Source organism: Chelmon rostratus, chromosome 17 (genome assembly GCF_017976325.1).
Source record: "Chelmon rostratus isolate fCheRos1 chromosome 17, fCheRos1.pri, whole genome shotgun sequence".
Taxonomy (NCBI): domain Eukaryota; kingdom Metazoa; phylum Chordata; class Actinopteri; order Chaetodontiformes; family Chaetodontidae; genus Chelmon; species Chelmon rostratus.
Window position 1 is genome coordinate 16,170,060 of NC_055674.1, and position 19,756 is coordinate 16,189,815.

The following is a 19,756-nucleotide window of genomic DNA, read 5'->3' on the forward strand; positions in this document are numbered from 1 at the left end:
GCTAAACACATTAGCTGGTTATTTTAACATTTCAGACCAATATTATGTGGAAAATCTAACTTGGTACTAACCTCCATCTTAATTTCCCACATTGTGAATCTGTTTCTGTTCATTTAGTCGCGTACAAACTATGGACATGTTTAAAAAAAACAGTTTAGATGTCAGTGAGCTGGCAGTCAGTTGAATGCATAATGAAAACTGGATCCTCTTCATTCAGTGTCAGTTTTTTTTAGCACATAAAACCTGAAACTTCAACCCCCACCTGTACAGGTTGGACGTAGCTGCTACATGAAAAATGTTCAAAGACTAAATGCTCTTTTGTGACGTTCAGAGTGAAACACGTTTGGCTCACCTCTTTATTTCTGAACTCAATGAACATCACAGCAGACTCGCACAGAACTATACAGCATGTGTCTTTATTGATCTACTCATGAGAAATTATACATCGGAAACCACAGGGTGGAGCTGGAAGAAGAAAAATCTGTGATATAACCTTGTTTAACGTTTTTGTTTTATCTCCAAGCTCCCAAAGCACATGTTCATTTAAATACAGTCAAACACAAGACACGGCAGCCAACAACGCCGCTATGGACAGAAGAGCTGACGGGAGGAAGTGGGAAATGGTTTGGTGTCCATCTGCTTCACGAGTACTTCCTGTGGGGTGACGCTGGGGTCGGCCTCTCTGGAAGAACACATCATACTGATGAGTGATCACACCAGCACAGAAATAACAGAATGCAGGTGTGTGATTGAGATGGTGACGAGGCAGAGAAAACATGGCGGACAGAGAGACCTACCTGTGTGGTGAGCTATAGAACAGATTATTCATAAACGTCCTTCTTGTCTGCAATATATTGTACAATCTCCTCAGGACTCATCAGCTTCTCTGCTTCTGCGTCAGGGATCTCAAAGCCTGCACAAAAACACACAGAGTACAAGATCCTGTAATCGCCTGCCCTCGTTTTCTGTTCAAAGTTACACTCGAACACGCCACAGAGGTCATAGCCACCATTTCTCAATTTAAGGATTAAGTGTTTTCATTAAAAAATAAAGAAATTCTCATATAAGGCTGCAACTAAAGGCTTGATTGGACCGGGCATTCTGTCCTCCACAAGGCTTCATCAATCACTGGGAGCATCTTGCCTGTCTGATTCTGTTCACTGGATTTGGTGATTTGTTCGTAACCCAGCCGTTATTCGGGTCCGACATTTCGTTGTTTGCACAGACCTCACCATGAGGCCATATGTGGAGTGCCAGCTATTACATGGGAGTTAAAGTATTACACGTTTCATGTTTTTTTATCTTGAATTGTACTCGTTAGGGTTTGGATATTGTTTGAATTTGATCAATTCCGATTCTGCTCATCAATTCTGTTTTTTGTTGATTCTCAGGTCAAATGTTTGATGCTTTTGTTGTTACATTTTGTGTAACGCTTTCTCTACCTTTGCCTATAGATAGCGCACTGTGTTCATACACTTATTTCCCTAGTTTGATTTAGTTAGCGTATTCTAATATCAGTGATCAATAACCATTTCCTCTCTTGTTGCTGTGGCTTCAATGTGGTCATGTTTATCCAGAACAAAATCACAGATCTACCATATGTCCCCACAAATTAACTCAAATAAAGTTAAATAACTTATTATCCATCCATGGGCTGATTACACAATATCAGCTGCTGTGTCGACAAATGAATGGACTACTCAAAGTGCGCACTCACACACACACTCTAATACACTTGTCTGCAGTCTGAACACACTCTAGTTCCTACAGTGTTATAACCTGCAAACTCAATTTGCACCATAAAATCTCGTTATTACATTTCTCATCTTTTTTCCTCGGACCTCTGTTTGCTCACCCTCCTCACTAGTTACTGCCTCTCAGCCAATCACAGACGCTCCATGTTTGCTCATGTGTGACGTTGACCGGTTGTGGCAGATATGTAGTCTGTGTTTGCAATAATAATGGGTTAATTTGTTTGTTTGGGAACTGATAAGCAGAAGCGAGATCCTCATTTTTATGAGTACCCAAGTGTTAGCACTTCGGACTCTGTTTTAATTTGGAACCAAATTTTCAGTTCCCAACCCTGGTGAATAAATACAAATTAGGCTACAACTGCATCTGCACTAAATCATAACAGCATCCTTTCATATTACATTTTTGTCTACATAAGGTCCATAACAGCACAAGAGGACTGCAACAAGTCTCATCACTTTGGGCATCTCTTCTCCAAAACTAAGATTTCTTCTTTGCTGGTCAGATGACTCTACGTTTGTGATGCTGTGCACCCCTGACAGACGAGCAGCTACGTGCACAGGTTGGCATGAGGACAGACACTCACCAAACTCATCCTCCATGGCCATGATGATCTCCACCTGGTCCAAGCTGTCCAGACCCAGGTCTTTCATGAAGTGGGAGGTCGTCTGGAGCTGTGGAGCAGAACATAACTCCAGCGTGAGAAATGTCATGATCTGAACGTGAATCACGGATATTCCAAACAAATCCGGACTAGCATTCATTGAACTCTTTCTTCTCATTAGCTGGATTCTGTCTCCACAGCACAGAGTGAAACAAGCCTTTACTGTTATCAGCCTGTCACATACAACAAAGAAGAACTCTGTGTCTCGTTTACATGATCCTGTGAAAGGATCGTTTCAGGTCAACATTTCAGAGGATTTTCTTCACATATGGGAACAACGCCACATGCAACCTGTTAACCAGACACAGTGTGTCCATTGTACACTGACAGTTATTGCTAGTTAGCGCTCCCTCTCACCTTCTCAGGGTTGATCTTGTCGTAGAGTTTGAGGACATACATGACGCGGTCTTTGATGCTCTCTATGGTGAGGGGGGGCAGGTCCCCATACTGTCGGCACAACACGCCCACTGAGGGGATCTGAAGAGGAAGAAGAGGAGGAGAGGGTCAGGAGCAGGGAGGATGAGGTGCACAGAGGTCATTAAATGTGTGGCGTTCATTCAGAGAGAGACACCAGCTCATAAATTAGTTTGAAGCGATTTATGCTAACTTTCCATCTGTGGGTCGTGATGTTAGGAGCACAAACCGTTAACAAGCTGTAGCTGAAGAGTGCATGTAAAAAAATTATTCAGGAAAAAGACGATCTCAAGCACACAGGACGGACAAATAATCCCTGTTGCAACCGATCAATTAACAATAAATGATCAACCCACCAGCACCAGCTGTTGTCAGTATAAATGTGCAGGATCTGGGTTTTACTGGGTTTTTACATACTTTTACTTTTTGTTTTATTCGTGCATTAATCTTAATCAGGCTACACTACTTTAACACTCTCTCTACTGATTAATACGAACAAACAACAGGAAGGCTTCACCTCCGTACACATACAAGCACAGCTGAAAACACCACTACAAAACTTACATCACTTTATTAGCTTCTAATACAACACTAAACCAACTTCAAAACTCTACTTATAAAAGCACAGTGTCTGTCCTGGCAAAACCCGGCACATTTCTGACCTGCTCAACTCCCGGCTGCAGATTATCAGGCGGTGGATTTCTAACTGTACCAAAACTTTAAATCCAGATCCAGCGTTACTGTGTCCGCATTCAAAAACGAACCGAAAAACTTCTATATTTTCTAAAGCTTATGATAAGCTCCTGTGTGTGTGTGTGTGTGTGTGTGTGTGTGGGGGGGGGGGGGGGGGGGGGGGTGTAGACTTTACTAATGTCTTTGGGTGGGGAGGTGTTTTGATTTTCTTGCATTCTTTCATCTGTTATGTTTCTGATTAATTAAATGTGCTATATAAATAGAACTGTGTTGCCCTGCTATAAGTACCTAATATGTAGCTAATACATGACTGTCAAAATGCAGAGACACTTGTAACCTGTCATCACCCTTAATGTGGGCAACATGCCATTACAGTATCATTGAATTAGCTGCTTCTCACACCCCCAAAACCAGTAATTACGCGAACAACATCATACATAATAACGTTACAAAACTACTTACACGACGCATCAATGTTTTATAGCTCTAAACGCCTGACTTATCCGGCAAAGCATCATTAGCTGTTGCTTAGCTAGAATTAGCTTTGTTGTGTGAGAAGACGCTTAGGTTGAGTTTAGGCATCCGTGTGGCTGCAGGTGTAACAACATAAATGAACTCACCAAGTTTGCTAACAAGCTAGCTGGCTAGCTATCCGACAAGCAAAACATGGCCGTTGTGTAATAAAAAATAGGACGTTAGAGGGTTTCAAGGATTTCAGGCGGGATATGACCCCAACAGATTTTCACTCATGGTGAAATAAAACTGCTCGCGTGCCACCATGAACTTTCAGCAGGCTCGGTTTGCCTGACAGTTTTGAAAGGCGTCGGTAGGTCACAGCAGCGAGCGCTAGGCCACGACTCTTCAATGTTACGGGGAGACTCACCCGGCTCTGTCCGAGCCACCGCGTCCTCCGGCTATCTGCAGCGAAGGAGAGAGGTCGGTGGATAGCTGCTGCTGGGACGGCAGCGGCTCTGACTGCCAGGCTGCCGGAGGAAAGCCTCAGCGAGGGCCGGGCGAGCGAGCGGACACACTGCTGCAGGACACGAGCCGCCATGACGGAGAAAAGTGACTGGTGGTTCCCAGCGTGCAAGGCGAAGAAGAAACGGGGTCAAGGGCTCCGCGGTACGCATGCGCACAACACAGGCTGTGACTTTATTTTGATTTTTAAAATTTATTTATTCTTTCTAAAATGTCATTTATTAAATATGCAATAAGAAATACACACATATTAACATTTGCTTTTATAAATGGTGATATACAAACGTGTTAAACTGCCAGGAATCAGCTCAAGGAAGACCAATCAATCACAGAATCACATTACGGATGAGTAGTTGAGTTGATGAGTAGTAATAATGATCAAGCCAAATGACCTGAAGGAACAGAATAATTCAAAACTTCAGACACACTTATAATTGTTGTACGATACAACTCAAATATAACAACTGCCAGATGACTGTTTCGTCTGCTTGGTGCAACAAAAACCATCGATGATTTGACATACAGCTCATACTGTCTGAAAATCCATTCATCAGAGTCGCAGAAGAAGAGAAGCTGTGAGAGCTGACAGCAGACCGGAGAGCAGAGAGCTGAAACAGATAGATGCGTTATTGTTACTCAAGTGTCCCCACTGTCTTTAACATTTTACCAAATTTCCAGCCATGGAGTTGTCTGAAATACTGTACAACAAAGCGGAGTACATTGAGACGGTAATGTGTTTGATTATAAGCCGCTGTTAGCTAGCTAGTCGCTTGCTATTTGGCTAACTGAAGCTGATCGGGGCGTTGTGCGTTGGATAACTGAAACCAGCGTTTGTGCTCAGTCTAGCTAGACAACAAAGGCAGAAGCACACAATTATTAACCATTAACCAATTATTGTTTGATTTCAGGCTTCTGGCAACAAAGTGAGCAGACAGTCAGTACTGTGTGGGAGTCAAAACATCGTCCTCAATGGCAAAGTAAGGAGAAACACACCTGCCTGCCAGTGTATTCTGCAGCTTTCTGTCAGGGTTTAAATTATGTGTGTGTTTCTTCTGTGCTTCAGACTATTGTCATGAATGACTGCATCATCAGAGGCGACCTGGCTAATGTCAGGGTGGGCAGACACTGTGTGGTGAAGAGCCGGAGCGTCATTCGACCACCTTTCAAAAAGTTCAGCAAAGGGTAAAACGTCCTTTTCCTTTAGCTAACATTGAAGCTACAGCTAGCCCATTCTGACAAAACCAAACGTTTTAGTGTCATAAATATTGTGCTAATTTATTTATCTTTACTCGATTAGAGCTGTAGCGATTCATTGATGAGTTGTCACTATTTGACTAATCGGCAGCTATTTTGAGTATCCATTAATTGGTTTGAGTAATATTTGAAGAAAATATCTTGAAAAGTCTTTGATTCCAGCTTACTGAATATCTTTGGGTTGTGGACAAAGAAAACATTTTAGGACGTCAATGTGTGCTTTGGGAAACACCGATTGACATTTTTCACCATTTTCTAACATCTTAAAGGCCAAACAACGAATCACTTAAATGAGAAAATGATCGACAGATTAATCGACAATAAAAAATAATCTTTAGTTTTAGCCCTGGACTCAATAATGTGTATGACTGTTGGTGCTGACATACAGTTTAAACTATGGGCAGGTGATATATTCACTGGGAATATATTGATGATCTAAATGTGAATGGACAAGCAGGCAGAGGCATTTATTCTGTATTTAAATAATCAATATGTTCATAAGATTCACTTCAATATAACAAAGCATTTAAGACCAGGAAGACACTTCCAAAGTCTGTTACAATATTGTTATAATAAATGTATGTGTCAGTACAGTATCAATACACGATTGTAAGGCTGCAACTAACTTTTTTTTTCCATTATCGATTCATCTGATTATTTTTTAATCATCATTTTCTCTATAAAATGTGAGCTAACACTGCAAATTGCTGATCACAATGTCCCAGAGACAGAAGCGATGCATTCAAATGTCATATTTTGTCCAAACTGAAACACAGTCTGAAACTTAAAGATATTCATTTTAATAATACATAATTTATTTATTTTATTTAATTAATTTAAGACAAAGGAAAGCAGTAAATCCTCACAGAGAAGCTGGAACAAGCCAAGTTTGGCCTTTTTGCTCAGAAAATGACTGAAACAACTGATTTCCGAAAGAGCAGATTGAGTTTCTGCCAGGTGACGTACCAATCAGTCGCCTAATCGTTTCAGCTGGTATGCAACAGAGTACTGTGCGGCAAATATTCTCACCACCTGGCTGCGTTTGCGTCAGAAATAACAGGCAGGACTACAGATTTATTTTGTGACCTTAATTTCTCGTTGCTGCACCTGAACTTCATCTCTTTCCCCACCCTCACTGTCTTCCTCCAGAGTGGCGTTCTTCCCGCTACACATTGGGGACCATGTCTTCATTGAGGAAGACTGTGTGGTCAATGCAGCACAGATTGGTTCCTATGTCCACATTGGCAAGAACTGTGTCATAGTGAGTGGGATGAACACACACACACACACACACACACACACAAAACCAGGTTGATCAACATGAAAAGGAAACACTCTGAAGGAGACAAAGCTCTGTCTCAGCGAGCGAGGACATAAACAGAGGCACTGTCTCCTCTCGCCTGTGGTCAGACAGTCACATGGTAGTCATGTTCAGATGAAGTGAACACAGCAGCAAAGTGCCGGCTTTGAGCACAGACACAGACCTGGGATGGAATGTGAAATGAAACCCGTTCAGTGGTATTTTAATGTCATATTGCAGTTGAGCAGTCCTGCCACAGCAGGAGCATCACCTCGATAGATTCCACAAATAAAAAGCTGAATTTAACAGAGAAGTTAACCGGGCATAATCGTGTGGTTTCCACCGTTCATCATTGTTCAGTAAGCAGAAAGGAGAAAACATTTGGAATCTGTTAAAGCATTTGACTCTGCAGCAGATGTTTCACTTGCTCTTGCTTTCTTTTGTGTGTTGTGTACAGGGTCGTCGCTGTGTGCTGAAGGACTGCTGCAAGATCCTAGACAACACCGTGCTCCCCCCTGAGACCGTGGTGCCGCCTTTTACCGTCTTCTCCGGATGCCCAGGTCAGCTACACCACACAGACACACACACGCTTGTCAGCTCTCTCCTCCACTTCCTGTTCATCTATTGTGTCTTTTGTCCGTGTTTATCTTTCTCTGTCCCAGGTCTGTTTTCAGGAGAGCTCCCAGAGTGCACGCAGGACCTGATGATTGATGTAACTAAGAGTTACTACCAAAAGTTCCTGCCCCTCAGCCAGATCTGAGTCCTGCCCCAAAACCTTCTGCAGGATCCACACCCTTTCCAGCCAGTTCCAGGTCTCCCTCATCAGACTGAAATAGACTCTGAGATCCTACCTTTGCTGTCAGAGGCCCAGAGTTTCTTTGCCCAGAGAAAAACATTTGGTCATATTAAGAGCCCTTATATGATTCTAATCATAATAAAATCTGATGCAGCTGCAGAAGGCAGTTTTGTATGTTTGCAGCTCCAAATTGCAGTGACAAGTCTTTTAAATTCAGAAATCCTCTAAGACATGCTTTTGTTTACCATCCCACCTAGTCTGAGATGCCTTTAAGGGGCACAGATAAAAATTTGATCCACAGGCGCTCAGTTTTAGATTTTCTATTGTAGTATGTTGGCATAGTCTGGTCGGCGTGCTGTGGAGAAACTCAAGGACCTCTGCTGCGGCTGGCTTTGCTCTCTGACAGCAGCTGCAGGTGAAGGTGACGAGGTGGAGGAGCTGTGAGAGGAAGGTAAACGGTGGGGGTGTTTGAAGAATGTGGGAACACGGCTTGTAAAATAACACCCATGGACCAAAACAATAGCAACAGCAGTTGTTTGAGGATGATGGCTGTACGTGTGCGTTACTCATGTCCACAGTTCATTGAGGCAACCAAGCAGTACACTCATAATCACTACTTGTGAAATTCTCTTAGTCTCTATCATTGTATTTTTGATGTTGAAGGTTTGCTTTCTCCTTTACTGGCTTATGTAATTTGTCATAAAGCTTATTTAATATTGTTTGGATTTATATTTTATGTTTCAAGTGATCAACTGCAGTGTTAAGTTGAATATGTCTGTGTGTGCAGCCCTCTGTGCTTTGCCTTTGTCATTTTCTTTGAGCACACAAAAAGCCAGAGCCAAATCTAAAAGTCTAAAATAGTGCACCAGTTCAATAAATACAACTGAAAACCTGCAGCATTTGGGCTCAGCTGTCTTGTGCTCTACAACACAAAACTGTTTAATGTAGTAACTGTATTCAAAGAATCAGATGTTTCATGAGGAAACAGTGTTTTGTTAACAGAAAACCAGATGTAAACATAACTTTTGTTTGTTCCACAGGGAACCTTTAAACATGCCCTGAGGAGTTTTCTTGTAGACATAAGTTATGTTTGCATTAAATGTTACTACCAAAACACATGGTTTGTATCCTTAAAGTCTAACAGATGTATTTCCTTCCACAGTGAACATCTGCAAAGCCATTTTTTCAAGTTTGAATCTTGCATTTACACCTTCCCACACTACCCCATGCAGACACTTTGCATGCAAGTTTCAATTGCTGCCGTCTAGCACCACCTAGTGGCGTACAGCAGAGCCTCATTTGAAGAGAAATGTTGATCCCCATCTAAGCATGTCATTTCTAAGCTTTCAGTAGCTCATCGCAGAAATCAAGTCACCAAAAACTGAAACCAGAGCTCTGAAAATCCCAGACGTACTTCAATGACAGTTCCACAATGTTTCAAATGTATCACTCAGGTGTTTGCTTTCACCTGTAACGTGGATGAAAGCCAATGTGACAAATGGCTTTTTTTTTTTTTCTTAAAAATTCACAGGCTCCTTTAACTGCAACACAAGTCAGTTGGGTTTTTCTTGCTTATGCATCTTCTCATGAAATGTGGACATCTTCAACCTCTGGCTCTTCTTTGACCAAACAATAAAAATAAAATACACTACAAAAAGGCAAATCATGACTATCAGTTTTCTCTATTCCATTACACCTGCTTACTGCTTCTTATTAGCATGTCAGACATCTATACATATAAACACAGCAAGGAATGACAAGAAAAACTACTTATTTGTTGATTATTAACTGTCAACTGACTACTTGAGCAAATGTGAACTGCCCTACTTGTTTTCCAAAAATTCAAGAGCTGCAGGTAAACATAGAAAATGGACAACATTAATTACTAAAAGAACACTTGTGAGTACAAAGTTGAGCAAATCAATGTTTAAAAGCGCCTTAATAAAAACTCTTCATTTTATTTTTTTTAATGAAACATAGTCCATCCAATTGCAACTCAATGGTTTTATTTCTTTCACAATGTGAACCACATATATCATACCAACAATTAATGTTAAGTATATAGATTAGCCATTTATTACTTTTTAAACAAATAAGTATCAAGAAACAGCTGATAATAGTGTTGGCTCCAGAGACACGTGGCATGAGTCAGCCTTTTGAAACAATGTGGATGAAGGCCAGTGACTGGCTCAGGGGAAGAAAAGAAAAACAAAGAGCCCCCCCTCTAATATAACCAGGCTAATCAATGGGGGTCAATGCTGCAAGTTGGGCAGCGGGGACTGGAAAGACGGCACAATCCTGCTCGTAGCCAACTCTTTAGTCAAGATTTTTTTTGGGGGGAGGGGGGACGACTATCTTTTGATGGTCTGAATTCTAGTTTATTTTTCCTGTCAGCAGACACTTCACATCTTCCCTTTAACTGACACGTTGTCATGCAACAGAAACACAGGGAAGTTACAACTACTCATTTGTAACTAAATACCATTTGGTTTCAGCCATGAATGCTACTAATGCCAATGTGGAGTGCTCGACACAAAACAGTGAAGTGTCTGGAGAGAGAAAAACAACTAAAATATTCTAAATGCATTCCTCTGACTTAATGAAGAGCCCGTGGACGGGCTGTCAGGTCAGTCCATCTCCAATCCTGCCCGCCCCGAACACCACGTTCCATCAAGAGCACTCTGCAGGGTCCCACAGACTGTGATGGATGTTTAGGGAGAAGTTCCTATTCAGGAAACACAATTCCTTCCTATGTTACATATTCATCCGCCCTGTGAAAGCTGAAGCTAACCAGAACTTACAAGACTGAGACGTTGTTTGCGTTTTTACTTTTTTTTTTGCACTTGCTGGGCCCCCTTCACAGTTTCAGAGGCTCTCTATAGGCCAATCAAATCTCCCTTTCCCAATACCAGGTTTTATCAAATTATTTTATCAAATTCAGTGGTTTCACTTGAATGCAAGGATAAACTCCTAAATGTGGAACTCTTCATTCACTTTGACAGAATTATTGAATCTCAGCCTGGTTCTTTTCTTTCACCGACAAGCCAGTAATTGCGTATGAATATAAAAGCAAACCTATAACATACAAATGAAATCCATGACCAAAATGTAACAGAAGTTAAAAACTGGCATGATTTATACAACAAAAGAAAACCCACTTTCCAGGTCATGAAGGTGAGGGGGAGTGAACAAGTCAACAAAAATGTGGAAAGGGAGAAGGAAACACGGACATCCCACAAGTCAGCTACGGTGGGTATTACATGTGAAGCTGAGGGGTTTATATCCCAGCCAACTCACAACTTACTGTATCATTACTACAGCAGGGAATTACTGGAAATACTGGGTTTCATAACTACACAACTCAAGATTTTTTAATCATTCACACTTTGTTATCTTCCTATGCTAAATGAAAGCATATTCCAACAATTGAGTTTATTACACCGACAAACAAGTTTAGCTTTAACTCCAATAATCTCTCATTAAGACTGAAAAATCAGTACCAGTTACATTACTTCAACTGCTAAATATACCCAAATTTCTGACTCATGTGATATCGGTGCCTCCTACTCGACTCTCTTATCGAAGGATGGAAGGCAACGACCATTTTAAGAATGAAACAAGCCCCAAGTTGCGTCATCCTGTACCACGTAAAATCAAACCCAGCCACGTCTTATTAATGCACACACCCCTTATATGAAAAGCAGACAGTGTCCCAACACCCGATCCAACACTCTGGCCAAATTTTATCCAGTGCCTCGTGTGCACTGGCTGGCACGTTTGCTGGCTCTGTTGAGAAACGCTACCTTTGTAAGAACATTTCTGTGACTTACCCTCTTTACAGCACCGATTATCTTCCGATAAGTTAAATCATTTGTCAGACGGGGAAGGACTCTGAATACAAGCAGAGCTCATGCGCAGTAACGCTCCACCGCTTGATCAACACTCAAGAGGTTGTTGGAACCAGCGGTGTGCGTGAGAGCTCCATTTCTACTCAGACAAAGTATTTATGGTTTCTAAGCACCAACCGGTAAGTAATGTGTGGACCGACCACAAGTGGGCCTTTTTAGGTTGGACAAGGCTACAACTGGGATACAATGGAAGAGCCGATTTGTTTGCATGAGTTAGAGGTGAAAGCTAAGTGCAAAAATCCTTATTGCAACTCATCAGAATAATCACAAGGTCACATAAAACAGCAGCTGCTTTCATAATAAGACTAGGGTAAAGGGGGAGAGGGCGCCGCAGTGAGCAAACGGGCCATCTGAGAAGCTGTATACACAAAAAAAATAATAATAAAGTTTTCCTTTCCATTATCCTCAATAAAAACAACAACAAAAAACAAGGTGGAGAAAGAACGCAAAATTAACTTGGCTATCACTGCTGCAAACAGTGGCAACAAACCTAGAATTTTAACACTGGTGGGTGAAGAACTAAAAACAGAAAGGGCAACTGGCTGATCTAAATCAAGCCACTGTTGAAGCACAGAAGTTAGCAGAGAATAAGGTCAAACTGTCCAAACATCAATGGCCTGCTACTGGTGGTTAAATGCCGTCTAACTAGCAGCCAGAGAAATGTAACTGGTTCCAAGCGGCAGGTGAGGCAGGGTGATGCCACAGATGTACTCCTACCAGACCACTTAGCTCCACCACTGACAGGCAACATCAGCCGAGGACTGCAATGATGACGTAACAGAGAGAACGGGTGGTGGTTGTCTGACACAGAGGTGAGTCTCTGACAGAGTCGGGTCCGACATTTGGCGAGCGACTTGATTCACTGAGTGAGACGATTTGATCATGGCCCTCACTTCCTTATTAAGGTGGTGGGTGAGGATGGGTGAGGTTAAGGGAGGGAAGGGCACAAACGTGTCAAGGATCGAGTGGCTTTTACTTGTCGAGCAGCACAGTGCATTTTCACTTTGAGAACTGTCTGCGTCCCAGGATGAGTTGGTGGCTCCCTTCGTTGTCTCCTTTCAAGGGCAGCGATGGCCGAGGAGTGCGTGATGTTGTTCAGCCCTCCCGGTCACCCACACGCACACTCATCAAGTGTTCGGTGAATTGTAGTAATAATGATGGGAAAGGAGACAAGGAACAGAATTCATTCAACATCTGAATCAACCGAACTAAGACCTTCAGTCCCCGTGGGTTCTTTCGCACAGCCAGGCATCCCAACGTCTGTCTGTCCGTCTGCACACCGGTCCCACATAAGCCCATCCATCCCCCTCTCCTAGCCTTGGCTTGAAGGCCCCCCCCCCACCCTCCTCACACACATAAGCAGGCAGCAGATCAGATCATCCTGTTGCGTTTGTGTGTAGGGGAGTCTGTGATGACATCACTACACTGGGTGGAGTTTCGTTTCCTGGTTCCTCCCCCTCCAGAGGCAGAGCCTGTAGAGTCCAGATGCAGTGCCATCTCCTCTGAGATGAAAGTGTTCAGGTCGACGTCTTGGAGCCCATTACGCCTGCTGCGGCACACCGGCCCCGACCCGGAAGAACCACCTCCACCAGCACCACCTCCGTTACTGCTGCTCCCGCTCACATGTGTGGGAGACCCTGGAGCACCAGAGCGCACACTGATGCTCGCCATGGCTCCGCTCAGACCTGTGGAAGAAGGAGATACGAGAGAGAGGAGGGAGCACCGACAGACAAATGACATCACTGCATGGAGAATCAAGACAGATAAGCACGCTGCTTCATAAAAAGCTTGACATCCTGAATAAAAAAAATGTCTAAAAAGAAACAAGTCAAGATACAACAGTAAGTTGCAGCTGCAACCACCTGTCTCCATTATTTACTGACTACAGGTACAGCCATGCTGTCTCTTAAGTGGAGCAACAGTGAATTAGAAAAAGAAAGCACATCAGGGATGCATCGATCTAATTCTTAACAACATATTTGTATGAAAGTGATAAAAGTGGCACTGACACACCAGGGCAGAAAGATGGTGGTGCATCTTCCCAGGGAGAATTTTTACAGGCACTGGCAATGCTTTATCATGTCAGTGGTCGAAGCCTGCATGGATTCATTTTATACCATATTTAAAGATGTCACCTTTCTCTCTGTAGCCAGATATAACCAGTTAGGAGCTAGTAGAATGTGTGGCTAGGGTAGACACTCCCTCGTGATGGGGAAGGACACAGCAAGTAAACAGTTCTTTGACAGGACTTCATTTGTCAAAGTCACTGCTCAGGCTGTTATTTCAGTGTCTGTCTCTATTTTGGATTTGAGTAGAGAACAGGGTTCAGGTTCAAGCTTCTTCAGAGTGCCATCGTTTGGATGTTTGCCACAAAACAGCATTTGAAGCAACAATCTTACAAAGACACAGGTCATCACTTTATGCCAAAACTTTGACTGAACATAACTCCAACAGTGATTTAAAAGATTCCTGTTCACAACAGTGCCTGTGACTTTAGGTGACAGGTGTAACTTCAAACCACAAGAAGCCATTCGCCCAACTTTAAGAATGAAAATGCTCTCTCAATGGACAAGTACAGTATGTACTGGACTCATGATGCAACTTTCTCATTTGTAATACAACAGACAAAAAGTATCTCACGCTTGTCTTCACCAGAGTGGTGAAGCTATGAAAATACACAACTGTTTTGTGCGACAGATTTGTTAAAAATATTTCAAGTTTGTGCTACTGAACATAAATCTGTGATGCCGATGGCCTGAGAAAGTCGTGGACACAGTTGAAAGAAATGTGATGTGTCCATGTAAATCAAAATGGTGTTTTGGTCCCAACAGGAGACACACTGAAACCTCCTGCCACAGACCAAACTTGTGTGTCTGTAACCTAAACCACCAAATTCCTAACATCATCCACCCCAACCTCAGCTACACCCTAAAATGGCCCCTTTAAAATGTGAGAACCTTCAGATAAACTTCTGAATATTCAATTGCGCTGACAGCACAACAGAAATGCCAACATACTGTAATGAATTACAAATAGAAGCAGTTGGATCTGCATATGCAGATAATTTAAAAAACATCTCTCTTCACACACACACACACACAGACAGACACACGAGGGGCTAACAACATGAGACCCTTTTTCACTACTGGCCAATACTTTGCACAACATACCCTTATCTCTGCACCACATGTGGCAGAGTACGACAGCTGAAGGACAAGTGTGCTTTCTGAGAGACACACACATACACGTGCAGACACACGCATGCATGCACTGAACATAGTGTCGCTCAGTGCTCAGACAACAACACAATAATTAAAAAGCACCTCATTTCATATACATATAAAATATATTATCTCACAACCACTCTAAGCATGTTGCCAAAGAACCTTAAATCTATTACATTTGTGGAATCAGTAGGTCCCACCCACACTGTGTGTGTCTGTGAGCATGCCCACACACAAGAACAGATATGAAACATCAATAGCCTTAAAGGCCAGCAGTACCACTGATTTTCTATCCAACAACGTAGCTGTCAAGTCAACTCATCAAGTTCCTGATTGGATGGCTAGAACGACGACTGGTGTGTAAACTGTGAGCCAGGCTTGAACGTAAGTATCCTCACCATGCAGTGCTATGGCCTCTCTGAAGGGCTGGAGGTCTGCTTCCACAGATGAGCCGGTCTCAGCTGGTGAATTAGCCCGACTGGGGGCCACCATGGCCAGCCGGGGGTTGGCCCTGCTACTCCTGTGTGGTGGTGCTTTGCCGCACAGAAAGCTGATGAGATCCTCCCTACGAATGGTTCTCCGACGCTTTTTCACCCAGGCCAACATGTCCTGCAGTCCAGCACAAGAACGATTCATCCATCACTGAACTCATAAACAAATGCTGATGCTTTATTTTTTGTCCTCTGACACCCCTGTTGTGTAAACCTAAAGTAACCTGGTTCACCTTAATGTCAAAAACACATGATAGGGAGGTGTGATCATCACAATTTAAGACTGGAGGTGCTTCACAAAAGGTAAAAGAGGAACAAGACCCACCTTATTACGCCGTTGATGGCCTATCTGTATGCCCCGATCGAAGCTTCGCTGATGTGCCTCCACACTCTCTGTGATGATATAATAAAAATAACAATCAGTGTTCATTATCATGTATTCCAAAGCCGAGCAACTGTGAATGGTACCAGAGACCTTTAGCAGAGACCTGCATGAATGGCAGCTTTTAAATCAACAGCAAATTGTGCCCAGAAGTTGCCAACTATTGATCACTCGCTAGCACTTCTTCCATGGAATCTTTTGCCCATTTTTATGGGGTAGACTGCTAAAATTAAGAGTCAAGTCCAGTACAAGCTTGTTGTTCCTACATCAAACCACCTGTTTCACTGATGAATCCTTAACATTGTTGTGAACAAGTTCTAAAATTCAGTCTGTTTTGTACCTAACAATGAACACTGCAACACTTCTTTCACTGACATAGAAAACCCTACAAGCCCTGTGACAGACTGATCAATATGGAGCTGGTAAAAGTCATTATGACCAGGTCTGTTTACCACTTGCTGGATGAACCTGTCAATAAAAACACGTCTACATCTACAAGTACAATGACTGCAAACTGAACTTCATATAGGTGGAGTGAAGAAACACAACTGTAGGTGTAGTAGTTGGCAGATCAATAAATCATGATCAAAAGCACAAGGAGGGAGAGAAGAGGGATGTGGTTAGATACCTTTGTAGAGGTTGGTAACTGCTGTGGCAGAGTTCTGAAATGGCACCCACAGTGAGAGGCCCTGCTGATGGCATACTCTGTCTGTGGGAGGAAAGGGGAAATATGTTTGGGTTCTACACTTAACAATAGTCTGTATTTTGACAATACGGACTATTAGCCCCCTTGATTCATGTGACCAAAGGACAACAGAACACCTGAGAGGCACAATAGCTTGGTGATTAAGGGGTTGAAGTGGAGATCATTTTCATTCGCCATTTTGTCTTGCATCGACATTTGAACGAACAGGGTTTGGCATAAAAATAACTGTCAGCCAGCGCTAGATGGCCAGCTTGGCAACAGCCTGTTAAACAAGAAAGCACCGACACACCAACTTAACTGCCCTCTCAGCAGTTAAGTTGCAAAGCCGTATCAAACACGTCCATGCCAAACATGGAGACTACACAAGTCGAGCTCTGTCAATTTGGACAGGAATTTATTAAGTCTGAGAACACCACGGCCATAGCAGATTGTAGACAAACCATTATTTCCATAGCGAACCAATACTATCCTCGCCATTTTGTGATTATAACGCTGGCTACGCGTTGCTAAACAAACTGCTCACTCAGCAGCAAACCGGGCGTTTAAAACCAAGTGTACACGTCTGTGCTGTTAACTTTGTATCTTTACGGCACATTTCAGTAGCTACACGCGTCTGGCATAACAGATGGTTACACTGACAGCACACAAGAGACTGTCATCTGGGAATGTCGCGTAGCTACGATTGTTGTTACCATCGCCATTTTGTAACTAGCCTGGCTAACGTTACGTTAGCTATCCGCTACTGTTTAACTCACGTCAACAAGCTAGCTTATTGACAAAGAAATTCACGTTAACTTAACATACTTTAATTACGTTGTCAAACCAACTACAGTTGTTTAACAATCGAAACAGGTGTATAACATCAGATTCGAGTTCATAACTAATTTTTGTCACTGGCTAACGCAAGCTAGCTAAATTTAGCATTGCAAAATCAGCTGTAAACGTTACCCAGTAGTGGGCTGCGAGTTTGCTAGCTAGCTAGCACTCTACACATACTGACGCTAACGTTAGTTCACAGTAACGCTCGGTTACTAGCCAGGCTGCTAATCACCAAGCCAAAGGTGTACTGGCAATGTAAGTGTCGTTTGACGAACAAGGAACAGAAAGCCCTGGCTTGAACCTTTGTACAACTGTGCCACGGCAGTGGCGGAGTTCTGGAAGAGATGCCACAGTTTATCCTGGTCGTTGTCGGCCTCCTCCTCGCTCGGCTCCCTTTGCTCCGCTTCGGCCAAGCACTGCCGCTCCCATTTTGAGAACCAGTGCTCGGGTCCGTGTTCCTGTATCTCCGAGTCTCCGTCTTCCTTCTTCTCCTCCATTTAATGCACCAAAATTCGATGAAAATGCGCCCTTAATGTGTTAAATGATTAATATCTGAACACTGTATGAAGGATTATGTGAACAAAATCATGTATACTGCTAGCGTTTCACTATTTCGCACTACAATATAACGCTGCTTCCTCTTGCTACTATCTGTGAAGATAAGATTGACTAACTATTTTTCCAGGTTGCCAACGTCGGCATATATACAACGCAGACTACCATGTTATGCGCTTAATCCCGCCCATCAAACTAGATGTCAACAGCAATTGGCAACACAGGCACTGCAGGGTGGGCTTTAGGTCTTTTCTCAGAATTTCATTGGCTTTCCGACACTTCGGTCACAGTATTGACACAAAAGAACCTTACTGAAAACATCCCATTACTGAAGCTTGCAAGAGAGGGCAAGTTTTGCCATTAAAATTGCTTTAAGAATAAAGAAAACGAAGCCGGTAATAGTATAAAATGGTTTTATATTATATGTTTTGAAAAATGCTTCATAAATTAAGTGCATCATCATTATTATAATGTCCTGTAATTTTATTGATCACCCTTCTAATTAATTCATAATCTACATGCGTGAAAAGGACTGTTCTAATCATACAAACTTCTAACTTTGGACAACAGAACTACCCGACAGTATTAGACGACACCCATGAACACAAAACAAATCCACATATGACTCGTATGAGATCATTCATACGATAGGCTGGAAAGAAAAAAAAATCCAGATGGTTCAATGGTTAACATTAGAAAAACCTAAGCTAAGACGAGATAAACGAGAGTGAGTCAGTACAAAATGCCCAACTGCAACGCTGGACTGTGTATACTTCCGTCTTAGACCAAGTCCGTGTGCAGTACTCATACTGTTTCCACTGGGTGACGCAATTTACTCAAAATCTGAATGCTGGTTAGTTTTAGTCACGGACGGTCTGCTTTCAGCACTGCAGATACGGACCAGCTAAGAGAGAGAGTGAGCACTGCCTTGATTAAGGGATAATACATGATTGGACGTTGGCTGTCCAGCACAATGGTAATATTAAATGATATGAGTTGGTAGCCTACGTTTCGCAAGTTATTGTAGTATTGCTGTAATTGATTTACAGTTTTGCATGACAGTTAGTATTGCCGCAATTATTAATATTAGAATATTTATTAGTTTTTTATGTGTGGAGGCTAAATGCGGCACTGCACTTGAAAAAATATAAAAAGGAAGACTTGAAATAGTGCTTTAGTGCAGTGACACTGCATCCAATTTGTTGTGGTGGCAGGCTATTTTTGGTGGATGGATAATTCAGGAATTTTGGAGGTGCCTGATGTAAATTGGTACCTACAATTTTGTAAGACCAATTTTGGCGTCTTTTCTGTAAATCACCCTACTTTAATTAAACCTTGAGTAATACAGTACTTTGCAGCGAAACGGGCCCTGCACACACCACCGGGGAAAAACACCACTTAGCGCAAGCAGGTCCTTGGAAAGTTTGGAGTAAACACAGACTAACTTGAAGAGCATCACGAGATCAGGCTGTATCGCACTTCTATGAAACGTGACAATAGCAATTAAATACGCTTGTAAATAATTACACTCGTAAAGACAAGTAAAAGTAATGAGTAAACTGAAAAAAAAAAAATAAATAACGTTAGTAGATGCCACAGAAGCAGCCCATCGTGCAAAAACACCGCATGGAATTAAAAAGCCAGCATGAACTTCCAATGAAATTAAGATCATTTAAAAAAACGTCCATATGCCCCCTGTTAATGGATACGATGTTTTTTTGTTGTTGTTTATTATTAGGTTATTCAAAGGTATGTTATATGCTGCGGGTAGGCCTAGAATACTCATACTCATTTTACTCATACAAGACCGAGCGTTTTGC

The 19,756-nt window shown here is 42.4% G+C and overlaps 3 protein-coding genes across 3 annotated transcripts; 1 reads left to right on the forward strand and 2 right to left on the reverse strand.

The window, feature by feature from the left end:
* Positions 1-405: 405 nt before the first annotated feature.
* ndufab1b (NADH:ubiquinone oxidoreductase subunit AB1b) lies at positions 406-4,602 on the reverse strand. Its single transcript, XM_041957381.1, has 5 exons — positions 4,407-4,602; positions 2,774-2,893; positions 2,339-2,426; positions 798-913; positions 406-682 (listed from the first exon to the last, which is right to left on the reverse strand). The coding sequence occupies exons 1-4, from the start codon at positions 4,575-4,577 to the stop codon at positions 822-824; spliced, it is 471 nt and encodes a 156-aa protein (XP_041813315.1). The 5' UTR covers positions 4,578-4,602; the 3' UTR covers positions 406-682; positions 798-821.
* Positions 4,603-5,070: 468 nt separating this feature from the next.
* Positions 5,071-9,496, forward strand: dctn5 (dynactin 5). Its single transcript, XM_041956963.1, has 6 exons — positions 5,071-5,229; positions 5,410-5,478; positions 5,565-5,683; positions 6,905-7,016; positions 7,513-7,615; positions 7,718-9,496. The coding sequence occupies exons 1-6, from the start codon at positions 5,182-5,184 to the stop codon at positions 7,813-7,815; spliced, it is 549 nt and encodes a 182-aa protein (XP_041812897.1). The 5' UTR covers positions 5,071-5,181; the 3' UTR covers positions 7,816-9,496.
* Positions 9,497-10,641: 1,145 nt separating this feature from the next.
* Positions 10,642-18,075, reverse strand: c17h16orf72 (chromosome 17 C16orf72 homolog). Its single transcript, XM_041957463.1, has 5 exons — positions 17,683-18,075; positions 16,485-16,565; positions 15,800-15,867; positions 15,382-15,592; positions 10,642-13,444 (listed from the first exon to the last, which is right to left on the reverse strand). Exons 1-5 carry the CDS (start codon positions 17,876-17,878, stop codon positions 13,131-13,133), a joined length of 870 nt encoding a protein of 289 aa, XP_041813397.1. The 5' UTR covers positions 17,879-18,075; the 3' UTR covers positions 10,642-13,130.
* Positions 18,076-19,756: the final 1,681 nt, after the last annotated feature.

What these genes read in the sequence shown, in the direction of transcription:
- ndufab1b (XM_041957381.1), bottom strand. Translation starts at nt 4,577, where the DNA reads ATGGCGGCTCGTGTCCTGCAGCAGTGTGTCCGCTCGCTCGCCCGGCCC. An exon ending in GGTGGCTCGGACAGAGCCGG is followed by an intron (nt 2,894 to 4,406) that starts GTGAGTCTCCCC and finishes CTTCCTCTTCAG; the next exon opens with ATCCCCTCAGTGGGCGTGTT. An exon ending in ACAAGATCAACCCTGAGAAG is followed by an intron (nt 2,427 to 2,773) that starts GTGAGAGGGAGC and finishes TCTGCTCCACAG; the next exon opens with CTCCAGACGACCTCCCACTT.
- dctn5 (XM_041956963.1), top strand. Translation starts at nt 5,182, where the DNA reads ATGGAGTTGTCTGAAATACTGTACAACAAAGCGGAGTACATTGAGACG. An exon ending in TTGGCAAGAACTGTGTCATA is followed by an intron (nt 7,017 to 7,512) that starts GTGAGTGGGATG and finishes TGTTGTGTACAG; the next exon opens with GGTCGTCGCTGTGTGCTGAA. An exon ending in CGTCTTCTCCGGATGCCCAG is followed by an intron (nt 7,616 to 7,717) that starts GTCAGCTACACC and finishes TCTCTGTCCCAG; the next exon opens with GTCTGTTTTCAGGAGAGCTC.
- c17h16orf72 (XM_041957463.1), bottom strand. Translation starts at nt 17,878, where the DNA reads ATGGAGGAGAAGAAGGAAGACGGAGACTCGGAGATACAGGAACACGGA. An exon ending in AGTTACCAACCTCTACAAAG is followed by an intron (nt 15,868 to 16,484) that starts GTATCTAACCAC and finishes ATATCATCACAG; the next exon opens with AGAGTGTGGAGGCACATCAG. An exon ending in AGAGGCCATAGCACTGCATG is followed by an intron (nt 13,445 to 15,381) that starts GTGAGGATACTT and finishes CTTCTTCCACAG; the next exon opens with GTCTGAGCGGAGCCATGGCG.